Source organism: Lytechinus pictus, chromosome 14 (assembly GCF_037042905.1).
Source record: "Lytechinus pictus isolate F3 Inbred chromosome 14, Lp3.0, whole genome shotgun sequence".
Classification (NCBI taxonomy): domain Eukaryota; kingdom Metazoa; phylum Echinodermata; class Echinoidea; order Temnopleuroida; family Toxopneustidae; genus Lytechinus; species Lytechinus pictus.
Window position 1 is genome coordinate 3,610,702 of NC_087258.1, and position 12,364 is coordinate 3,623,065.

Genomic DNA, 12,364 nt, shown 5'->3' on the forward strand with positions numbered 1-12,364 from the left:
TTTGACCCCATTCTCAGGGTCAACTATACACCGAACCCATGGGGGTCATTTATGACCCACTAGATGTAGTCAAATGATTTTGACTACAATGGTAGTCAACAAATGACCCAAATGAAGTAAAAAATTACTACAAAAAGGTCAAAATTTGACTACATTTAAATGAAAAGGGGTCAAATGCAATAGACAGTAGGGTCATTTCATTCCTCCATCCTTTCACTTCAATGTAGTCAATTTCAACTTCAATGTAGTCAGATTTTGACTTCAGTGGTTAGTTGTATCCGACTACTTGTAAGCTTAACACATTAATTAGACACAAAAACTAAAAGATTATTGTGCATAAACAAATAATTTATTTATAAAGAACATATTAGATGCTTCCAAAACACTAAATAGCAATACAAGAGTGGTAACATTTAAAATTTGATCCTAAAAAGTACACTGTCAAATTGAAAAGCACTGAAGCATTTTCTAACATTATTAAGACATTACAGATTTTATAATTTGCTTTTCAAATAATTGACCTTGATTGATCAATGATGTGGTAGTAGGCCAAATATCTGATCTGTATGCTTTTTTCTTGAATAAATTCATCTGGTTTGACTGCATTGACATCATAAATAGAGAAGATTCATCTTGACAAAACCAATTATCAATTACTGACCTGACAGTTATGATCCAATTCTCGTCGGAACGCCCTCTAGAGAAGATGGCTTTCGACCAGGATGGCCGAAACTGTCAGGTCAGTAATTGATATTGGTTTTGTCAAGATGAATCTTCTCTATTGAAGATCTGTATGCCATCTACAAAGTGTCTGCATCAGATTCACATGGAATGATGGCATTTACACACGCATATGATACACCACATCTGACACCTAGATGTTATTACATGAATTGTCCCCAAGAAAAGCTGCATATCATCTGCATTCCTGTTTACCCAATTTTTTTACACTGATGTACATTAATACTGAATAAGTTACAGGATAACATGGAAGTCAATTTGCTTAATTAATTTAAAACAAATTCAATTTCAGTTCATATCGAAAAAGTACGAATTAAAACATGAATTTCTTCACTTGTGTTCGCCACCAATCAAGCTGTATTGCTGATCGATCCATAAACACTATGTATCGGGCTCATTTCGATGGGTTTTACACATGTACCATTTTAAAGTCATATTAATGTATTTACATTGGGTTTTTGAACAGGAAGGACCTTTTGGAAAATTCCCTCTATAAAATTCTATTTGTAACTATTTCAAAGAAATACTTCTACACATTCTATGTAACTCTATTGCAACTCGGGAGCAGTAGCTGCAAGTCCAACATCTGAAAAATGCTTTGTCAGCAAACAGCAATGTACCAAGGGTCACACCAATTCTTAAACTGAAACTTGCTATAATTTACAATTCTATCAGTTACATCATTTTCTTTAATCAGTTAATAGTTGTCATTCTATCAGTTAAATTCAAAGTTGAAATTAATCAAATTCTAATAATGTATCAGTTAAATTCAAACTTGCTATTTGCAGTAATATCAGTTAAATTTAAACTTGCCGTGTATTATAATTCCATCAGTAAAAGTAAAACTTGCTATTTGTAACACTTCAATTGTAAAAAAGCAATACAACTCAATTACCACACATTACATCACTTATTCATAGATTCTAGTCATTTCACTGGCGCAATCACACCTTGTGATCACATGGTATTTTACCCCTTGTTTGGGGTGTTTTTTGTCAATTAAAATCCTTGTTTGGGGTAAATTTGACCACTTTTGGTGAATCCTAGCTTGGGGTCATTTTTGAAAGTATACACACGAGTGGCCACCCTCTCCTCTCACAATCACACCAAGGTTAGTACAATGATCCCAAGCTAAACATTGATAAGTATGCAGTTCAGCATATTATTTTCATTTTCATTAAATTCTAGTTTGAAGGGCCTATGTAGTTCAGTACATCCAGTGGTATAAATAACATCAACTCGCGGAACTCAAAATACGAATCACAATTTGGATATGCGCCTTGGTTATGGCATAGTATAATAAATGGCATAGTATAATGAATGAGGGCTAAGGTCTTTGAATTCTGCTACCAGAATATTAATGTCAAGAAAACAATATCACACAGTGGTAATTATGTCAAAACTTGCTTAATGTGTCTGCTATAGATTAACTTATGTACATTAAATGTTATCTGTGCAAACATTTTGGCTTAAACCTAGTCTATAAATTTAACTGATCGAAAAACCATAATTTGCCACAAAAATGACAAGTTTGAGCTTTTTGTCACAAACCCATCTTCTAAAGCCACTAGCATTAATTTGCAGAGATACAATTTAAAACGCAGAGGTATTTAGCAGACAAAATGAAAATGTTGGCATACTTGCCACTTTGCAATTTTGTTTGTTTTGTTGCTTGCAAAATTTAAAATCAAAATGTGGTATTGGAATTTGGATACCCTTTGTACCCCCCTGTATACGAATGACTAAAATAGATTTGAAAAGGATAGGCAGTGAAATTGATACGCATTTATCTGATGTCACAAAGGAACCCTAAAGGCGCATGCGTACACACGCAAGCAATTGAAGATGCTGCTTAAGTACGCACGTGGAGCTGCTGCCTTGAGGAATTGACGTACCTCGATACCTGAACTTGTAAAATCCATTTTAGTATTAAATTTCATACATGGCATACAGACATATCCAAATTAGGAGACATATCAGAATTTTGAGTTCTGCTGAACTGACATTGACCATTAAATGGTTGAAAATTAAGTATGAAGGACATATGTCCTTAATGACCTCACACAGGAGGAGGTGTTCCTGTCTTTGGCATTTACCTGGTACAGAACTTTTTGAATAAACTCCCATGTAGTATAGCACGCAGATGGATACTCCAGGTCAAGTACATAAAACAACTTGAAACACACATCAACAGCCTTCAGAAGGCTGTCTTGCTTAAGGGCACGGCCCTCAACCACAGCAAAATATTGTGCTGGCGCTTTCTGTGGGCCAAGGGCCAGGACAAATGGTTGCCGCCTCTTTGACATGAGTCCATCCAAGTATTGAGGGAGGTTTGTCCCTATCTGTAAAAAGAGAAAATAAATCTACTGATTAATTTACATTTAAAAAATAAATCTAGATATTTTCTGTCTGCGTACTTAATTCTTACTGGTAAGTGGGTTGTAGATAGATATAGCTTTAGCATGGTCCTGATGTACATTGTGTGCACACACTTTGCTGGTCGAGGAACAATATTTGACTATACTGCCTGGCGTTTGACATCATGGGTCAGTCTGTCAAATCTATATAGTGAGGGTAACTACTGTAACTTGACCATGATCATGATAGAAGTTGTCATATAAACTTAACCTTTCTTTATATCACAGTTCTAAAGATCTATCACAGATCTAGGTGTAGAGTGAGAGTCGAGTTCTATTAGGGACCTGTCAGCTGAACTTCAATTAGCAAACATGGAAAGTTTGGGCTGCATGTGGGATGTGCTACAAATGTTGTAGTGCGACAAGCATGCAAATTCTGCAGTTAATCGAGCCATAATCAAAATGATACAGAGATGCCAGTGACTTTGGTGACATTTTCCTGAAACGCTAATAAAATTTCTTGAAAATATGAATTTTTAATCTTGTTTTGTACTGGAGATGCTGAAAAAAATTTCCTGAAGTCTGGCATCTCCGATGATAACAATTAAAACAGATCTATGCAATACAAACTGTGTGAGCATCACATCAGCCAAACTGTTGTTGTCTTGATGAACGTGTCCCATTCTTTACATATCACTTTCAACCAAATGGAGTACTTGAGGCATTTCTTTCATTTTATGTGCAAGAAGATATACAAAAACATCCTCCAATTGGATATATCCCATCTGCATCCCACCTCTATACCCAAACATTTCATTTAGTAGGCACTAAAATTTACTCCATACTTACCGGCTGAAAATCAATGAAGGACTCCATTGCTTCTTTCACCGTAGCCCTGGATTTCTTTGCGTTTGACAGTTTTCCTGTAGGCAGTATCAAGGGCAGTGCTGTCAGACCTGCATCCTGTGCACTTTGATCATCTATATCTGAAAGGAAAACAAACTTCAATTAAAATAGAGCAATTCCATGGTAAATATTTTAACACTGAATCGCATCTTTTTTACAACAGTATACAAAATTATTGAAAAGCAAAATATTACAGAAAATACCCCGGGTGGGGGTGGTGGTGGAGGGGGCACTCAATATTGAAGTTCGCACCATGTGCGATCAAAAAGACCCCCTTTTTTGGACTGCTGTCACCCAAAGACCCCCGTTTTTTCCATTTGATGACCCAATTTTTTTCTGTCACCCAAAGACCCATGAATTTTGCACTCTCTGACCCAAAAATTGCCCAAATTTTTGATTTTCAGAAAAATGCCATTTAATCACACTAAAAAAGAGCCAATTTTTTAGCTTGGTGTGTCACCGAAAAACCCAGATTTTAGACTGTCACTGAAAGACACCCTATTTTTTTACTTGTCACCCAAAGACCCCCTATTTTTCATTTGTCACCCAAAGACCCCCTATTTTTCATTTGAACACATCACCGAAAGACCCCTATGTTCGAGATGTGTGATCTTACTCGTACGTCACTTTCATATTGAGTGCCCCTCCCCCCGGGGAAAATATGTACCGGCTTGCACTTGTGGACTTTGCTTTTCTCCATACTGCAGTAGTTTTTTTGCCAGTTCTTGAGTCCATTTCATGATTAATCTGTCAGACACATCCCCATGAACTGCTCTGAAATCACCATCTATCTGTGATGCAAATTAAAATGCATAAAGAAGGATTGTAAAACCTTGATTCAGTATGGTAATTTTGGGGTGGGCACATGTGTAATGTCTAATTGCAAAATGAATATCCAGCAACCAAGGAGCTAGGCCTTGATTATGTTAATGACACCTGGCAAAAGATACATGTAGGGAAGTATATTATTATCAGTAGTACCAAATAAAAACAGGCAGAATTTGGTAGACTTTTGTTACTGGTCCTGGCAGGCAAAAAAGATCAATGAGGAATTTTATTTGGGTTTTTGAGAAGCACACCTCAAGAATTAATGCTTTACTGTACTTTTGACATAAACCAAGAAAACAAAAGTTACCCCATACCATGTTAGGGACATCAAAGAGTCCAGGCCATTGCAACTCGATGTCATGCACGGTAGATTTCTTCTCTGAGTGAATTTCTTCTTGTCTTTTCAGTGCAGTCTTCTTCATGAATTCCACCACTTTAGGGATAGGGCTATTATTATGTTGAAGCCATTGCTTCATTTCTTCCAAGTTCTCCGGCTCCATATCTTTTTCTGAAAAAGACAAGGTGATAAAAAACAAAATCAATAGTAGGCTACCTACAGCAAACCCTAAACTACCTTTTACAAAAAGTTAAAGTCCTTCTCAAGCCTTTCGGCCCATAGAGCGGCGCCTATCTCCATTTCAATAAACCTAGGCCACATGTCTACTGGAAAGAAGAGAAACTACAGCAGGGGGTTAGTCCACTGGTAGCCATGTGTTTAACTTCCCTACTCCATTCTTCTAATGTCGAGTGCCTGACAAGAAAGCAGTAGGTACCATTTTTAAAGCCTTTGGTATGGCCCGGCTGGGGTTCAAACCCACAACCCCCCGATCATGAGGCGGACGCTCTAACCACTAGGCCACCATGCCGGTGACACCTGTTTAAGGCTCTAAAATTTGACGGCAATCAATCCTAAGATCTAGTGCACTGATGTAAGTCCCGGGGGGGGGGGGGGGGGGTCTGTCCTCATTGAAAGGGGGGGTATCATGCTTGACCAAGAATTCACGTAAAAAGGGTGTTTTTTACAATCATGCACGTTACGTGCGTAACTTAAATAGGGTCTCAAAATCACCAAAAATCAAGAAAAAGGGTCACTTTTTTAAACCGATGAGTTACGCATTCAGTGTCTTAAAAAAAAATTCACCTTACCTGTGTACTTAGGGCTAATTGCATGTTCATTTAACACTACAGTTTATCACAATGATGGAATATTCCCAAATCCCAGCCAAAAACACTTTGCATATGCCCGCAAACACTTGAATTAGCCCGACCTCATGCACGGAAAGCAAAACATATATCACTATTTGCTTGGTTTGAAAATAGTTATTACTTGCTTTGGGGATTACTTACTTAGGGTAGCAAATTAACGATAATCATACTTATTTAGGGTGTATATTTTTGCATTTGTAAATACTTGTTTAGGATGCTTTTGGCAAGTCCTTGGTCATGCATGATACCCCCCTTTCAATGAGGACAGACCCCCCCTGGGATGTAAGTTCCTGACCAGATGCACTGCAGGAATCAGACTAAGCTACCTGTAAAAATTTATCTAAACTAGTTATAGGTTTCTTGTAAAAGGTTGGAACATGCCTTTGATGCAAGTTGATTAAGTGTTACAAGCAACAACAAAAAAAAAAAAAACCATGCAGATGATTTTAAAGTGCGCTCTACAAATTTAAAGCATAAACTCACAGCCTCAACACACTTTGAGAGAAATGGCATTGATCACTTTCACCCAAAAGACACTCCATTTAGCATCATCCAGGGATGCAGCTGCTATTGGGCACAGAACCCTATTCAGCCTACATCTAGAAGAACAATATTGCAACTGGGACCAGCTCTCGGAGTCCCCGAATATTATACCGGTAGCTGAGACAATAAGCAATTAGTTCCGTGGCCAAGGGAATTTCAATCAAACATACAAATCATGGCTGCGCTGGGACTTGAACACACAACCTTAAGATCTGGAGTACAATGCCCTACCGATTGAGCTAACTTGATCACAAGCAATCTGCTGAGCATCATGAGGTGAAAATTGGTAGACCAAAGACTGGTCCCTGTGGAATGTGGAACATTATAAATCATCTGATAATTCTGAAGATTGTAATTAAGTAAGCCTACCAAACCCAACTTGAACTTGAAGATGAGCCAGTAATAATTAAACATTCAATGTTCACAAAGCATGCAACAAAACTTAAACTAGGCACATTAACATACCTTTAGATTTTAGTTCTTCAATTTTTTCCTTGGTTGATGGTTCTTTCTGGTTCTCCTCACTTGAACTTGAAGGTTCCAAAGATGTCCACCCTTGCTTTGGCATTCTCTTTCTCACATTTTTCAACCTTTCTTCGATGAAGCCCTTTGCATGTTCACCCTCTACTGCTGGTGTATACCATGCTTCCTATGTGCGAAATTTATACAAAGAAATACATGTAACAGCAATGAGTGAATATACAGCACCTACTTTACAGTACAACCTAAAAAAGTGTAACATTTAAGTGTAAAAGTTTTGTTCAATTCAGTATTTAAACACTTATGATGGTGCAAAATAGTTGACAACGCATATTGTTGTTATCGAACAACAGAAAGAATATGGCACGAGAGAAACCGAAATGCCACCAATAAGCGTTAGATGAGTCCGGTATTTTCTCTTCTGTTCAAAGTTATTGTTCATGGGGTACAATGGGACAAAAACAACTTGTTGATAACAACACAATTTTCTGCTTCAAATGATGTTCTTTTAACGTGATTAAACTTATACTTACATAACCAGGTCCTTCAACATCTTTCAGTGCTGGAAATTGTTGAATCATGGATATTGCCATGCCCACCTTCTGTTCAGCAGATGGTCTATTATTATAAAGATCCAAGAAGAAAGGAAAAAAATAATGATCTACTACAGATACCTATAAGATAATATAAGAACAAATTTGTCTTTTATTAGTAAATAGATTTTGCACTCATTCATCTTCCAGATGCTCCCTGCATGCTGCCTTTAAACTATGCTGCATACTTTTTAGCAGCACAGCAAGGGCAATCATCTTCCAGTGATGTCACTGCACCATGACTCTCATGCATCTGAACAAGTTTGGAGATGAATATTGATTGTAACTGTCTTTTCATTTTCTATTGAAAAGTTATCTTCAGAAACCTGAAACAGTCAAAGTTTTGTAACAAAGCAAATATTTCAGTTAATTTTTATAATGAAACTTCCCCCCCCCCCAATTTTAAGAGTTGTTGAATCATATCAGGGATATGAAAATCATCAATTTATCTTTTCTCCTTCTACCTGAAGGTTGAGAACTTATATCCATCCCTCATATATCCCCAGACAGGGCATGCATAAGCTGGCAGCAAACCTGCATTTCACCACTTTTGTGAAAAATAGCTTTTGACTGGTCTAAGCTCCAACCCTGGTCTATTGATTTTGTTAGTTGTTTGGAAATTTTTGAGTATTTTCTTACTTGTTTCCATATTTCTCCATGAGGTGGGATACAACTATTCTCACCATTCTTCGTCTGTTAGAGGCACTCTGTGGTCCACCTTCTTCAAGTTCACCGAGAATGGACTGGCCACCAGCAGCCTTTTCCAGAATAGCACTTATGTCCTAGAATTTGGTAAAGAAAAAAACAAATATTTGAACGGTTATTTTTATTATACCAGTATTTTTTTTTCAGTTAGGCCAGAAAAAAATTATTTGTTACTTGTTAAAGTACATGGGAATTAGAATTTACTTCTTGTCAGAACTGTTTAAATTTATACCATGTGAGGCATTTTCTTGAGATTTGACAAAAATACTTTTTGTTATCAAAAGTTTTTGTTAACGAGTTGATATGTACATGTAATTATGTATAGTGCAATGAATAACGAAATACAAAATGTTTACATCAATCTGATTTTGTAGGCCTATTATTCAGCATGACTCCTATTTTGCTCAAAATATCGTGTTTTTATTATTGATTAGTATTTTTTTTATTGAAAGGCAGTCCTCTCAAAAATTTAAATGAACGTCCAATTTTGCAATTCTAAACATCCAATTCTAAAAATTTCAGGGTCCCAAATCCAATATTTGTCTATTTGTCAAAACTCTATTCATTTTCAAAATGCAATTTTTTGCGTTAATTTTCAACTGTCCAAAAATCTGACCGAACGTCCAATTTTGCGATGTAAGCTGTGCTTACGATTTAAAACGACGCTTGCGCGTCTTTTTTAACATTGGCGTACAAAATTGTACATGCCGGCTTAACATCAAAAAAAAATTTCAGGGTCCAAAATCCAATATTTGTCTTCATATCAGACACAAAACTCTATTCATTTTCAAAATTCAATTTTTTGCGTTAATTTTCAACTGTCCAAAAATTCAACTGAACATCCAATTTTGCGATGTAAGCTGTGCTTACGATTTAACTCATTCGCGACAGAGGGCCTGTCAGAGAGGATTTCAATGACCACTCTTCCCATTGGCAACTTGAGAGTCTAATCTATACTTAGTGTGGAACACAGCACTTACTTATGGGGATATATGATTTCAGAGTAATAAGACATTGGCCCTATGCAACCTGTAGGAGCTTTACATGGGATGAATGATAGACATAAATCTTAAGAAATAACATCTTTATGAAAAAATAAATTCCTGCAGTTATAAGAATACATTTTACTTGTGAGAAAAACAATTGTTAGTACTTCCAAGTCATTTATGATGCACCACATACCTAACTGAAAATGGAATAGTCTAGACATACAGGGTTCAATAAAGTTCAATAAACTTATCATACCATATAGGTTCATCAATTTCGGAATAGGGGTATCAACATAATGGGGAAATATGTCAAACAGAAGATACAGTGGCTAAATATCATTTTCATTGCATTATAATAGATTCTAAATGCATGATTATTCAGTTTGTTTTTTCCTAAAACTGATATTGCTAAAATTTAGGCAACTCTTTGATTATCTTTGTAAGTAACTAACTCTACCCTGCTTGAGAATAGACTGGCCTGTTTACCTATTTGCATATGATATGCGCGCAGTGCTTACACACTGGGTTGTGTGTATGCGTAAAGCACACAAGCACATAGAGTGATAGACATTGCATGGGACATTGTACTGTGTGTTGTAGGCACAGAGATACGATCTTACGACATACTAGAGAGGGAACTCTTTCCGCGTGTTTTTATTTCCCATAGGTTTTGTACATAGCCAACATGGCTGCCGGCGGACAATTTGAAGGATGATTTTGGAGGGTCAATGTTTTATTCATGAGAATGACGTCAAAATACGCATAATGCACTTGTATGATTGGATTAAACGCTAATGTTTTATTCATGTACTCATGCATTAAACATTTTTTTCCGTCCCACAATTCCCTACGATATCTGTGCGAAGTGTCGTTCTTTTGGACTCTGCGAATTTGAAGTTTCTGAAACGAAATAGCTAGACTAATTATCTGTTTATAGAATTGATGTTCGAAATCATGGTTTCTGAGTGAACTTCATTGGAGCGGAAAATCTTGGAGGGAACATCAATACTATTCTAATGACATTCCATAGGAATAAAAGTAAGTTACGCTCATTTTCATGTTTTGATCTCACTTGCAAATTGTAATGTGTTTGCCGGGGTTCGGGGCTCATCCTGTATTACGCACTATGTAAACCTCAATTTCAATATTTCTTTTGCCTGACTTCCAAATAAGTGTGATCATTGAGTTTCTCAAAAAATACTATATCTAGGGGTCTATATAGACTATAGTTTGTCGTAGATCTAGACATTCATCGGAATGCTTCATGTAGGTCCAAAGTAAACCTTTATTTCAGTTTTATTGTGATTAGACAATTATCAGGGGTAGATGTGGACTTGTTTCCGACCTCCTGTTTTTTAGTTACGACAAACTGTAGATTTTAGGCCTATTCAAATTTAGGTCAATGTAGGGATATGGTCAGAGCGGGATCCGGCCTTTGATATCGCCGGTGCTAGCCGGCTAGCGAGATTGTCGATGTAGTCATGGGGTATGAAAATAGCGGGGACGGACTTAGACCAAAAGCTTCGGTGTCTGTTATGTTGGTTGTTCAGCTGAACTCCGTTGGCTTCACTCACCAAATACAGAGACCGAAGTTCTAGCGCGATCTGTACAGGGGACTCAATGGCCATATGTTTATGTACTTAAGATCGGATAAAACGGGGAAGTGAATTTGCGCGACAGCCGAGGTAAGTCACTGTTTTTGTTCCTTTTAACTCGATTTTTCTCCGTTTCTTGGCAATTAATGCCAAGAGGGAATATCAATTTGCATTTTGGTCGCATTAATTTTCAAAATTTTTATTGATTAAAGACAAAAATTGAAGAGCCCCGACGGGGGGATTTTGCATTGCAAGTCCCCTAATGGTGGCTGCACGCTAGCGAGCCGTCTGTGTATGAGGAGAACTTTAAAAAAAAAATGTTAAAAAACTCCTCAAAACAGACGGCTGCCAGCTGTCTAGGACGGACTAGGCCCAAACTTCAAGCTTGAAAGTTGAAGTTTAGGCCTAGTCCGTCCCCTCTATTTCATCTTCATATGAATAAGTATAATTCTCAGCAGTTTATTTTATTCAGGAACGCTTTACTTCAGAATAATCAGTGTTGAAATACGATTGACTTAGCATTAATGTCTGTTATGTTAAGTGTTACTAAGTCTTAGATTCTGGGCTCCCGCCCGCTGCGCGGGCGGGAGCTCTCTGGGTTACATGATGCCATGCACTGCAAGTGCAATGGCAATGCCAATGTCAACGTGTTATTTTGTGAAATTACTTAAGCTTAACGAAATACTACAATCATGTAAGTTTACATAGTAAAGACACAAATATGTTTGACACTCAAGACAAATTTCTTACCTTCAAACACAGCAACTAATCCCCACTTATTTAGGAGCCTCTCCATCATCAACACCAACTAAGCGGTCGCATGCAGACGTAGACTGCAGTAAAAAATTCGCAACTTGAGATCGACCGTACGCGGCGGCGCGGGATATTCGAAATCATACTCACCATACATTGAGTGATTCGACCTGAAGTAAAATAGTTCTTTGATAAAAATAATATATATCACAACGCAAATGAAGTGAAATACATGGAAAGTTTTAAAATGTTGTTTCTTTCACACTGATTAAATTTGTTTGCTATTACAACATTACAAGTATTAGCAAAATAACTATTGATTATTGAACACTGCACACAGTAATATATCCCTCCGCCGTTCAACTTGCATTGCAGTCATTTTGATGATGACTCTTTAGGCAAGTTATTTTTCCACTTCATACACCTAGTCATTTTTAACTTCCGGCGCAGTCAAAAAGCCAAAAGGCAAAGTAAACAGTGAAAGGTTGACCCCATATGCAGTCAAATTTGACTACATCCAGGGTTATTTTGAAATGACCACCCAAACTAGTCAAATTTTGACTACCTATTTTTAAGTGTGTACTACTACTACTACTACTGCTGCTGCTGCTGCTGCTGCTACTACTACTACTACTACTACTACTACTACTACTACTACTACTAAGTGC

The 12,364-nt window shown here is 37.1% G+C and overlaps 1 protein-coding gene across 3 annotated transcripts; it reads right to left on the minus strand.

Annotated features, from left to right (window-relative positions):
* Positions 1 to 327: 327 nt before the first annotated feature.
* Positions 328 to 11,844, minus strand: LOC135156636 (uncharacterized). 3 transcript variants are annotated; one of them, XM_064109477.1, is made up of 8 exons: positions 11,694 to 11,844; positions 8,294 to 8,436; positions 7,595 to 7,679; positions 7,047 to 7,230; positions 5,147 to 5,340; positions 4,672 to 4,795; positions 3,948 to 4,084; positions 328 to 3,083 (listed from the first exon to the last, which is right to left on the minus strand). In XM_064109477.1, exons 2-8 carry the CDS (start codon positions 8,338 to 8,340, stop codon positions 2,769 to 2,771), a joined length of 1,086 nt encoding a protein of 361 aa, XP_063965547.1. In that variant the 5' UTR covers positions 8,341 to 8,436; positions 11,694 to 11,844; the 3' UTR covers positions 328 to 2,768. The 3 variants fall into 3 exon arrangements, with proteins under 3 accessions (XP_063965547.1, XP_063965549.1, XP_063965548.1); XM_064109479.1 differs by having other exon boundaries at positions 8,338 to 8,436; positions 11,694 to 11,795; XM_064109478.1 differs by having other exon boundaries at positions 806 to 3,083; positions 3,948 to 4,078; positions 11,694 to 11,799.
* Positions 11,845 to 12,364: the final 520 nt, after the last annotated feature.

Excerpts from the sequence above, each read along its gene's own strand:
- LOC135156636 (XM_064109477.1), bottom strand. The coding sequence starts at position 8,340 with ATGGTGAGAATAGTTGTATCCCACCTCATGGAGAAATATGGAAACAA. Across the intron at positions 5,341-7,046 it reads TGAAGAACTAAAATCTAAAG|AAAAAGATATGGAGCCGGAG; the intron begins GTATGTTAATGT and ends TGTCTTTTTCAG. Across the intron at positions 4,085-4,671 it reads AAGTCCACAAGTGCAAGCCG|ATATAGATGATCAAAGTGCA; the intron begins GTACATATTTTC and ends TTTTCCTTTCAG.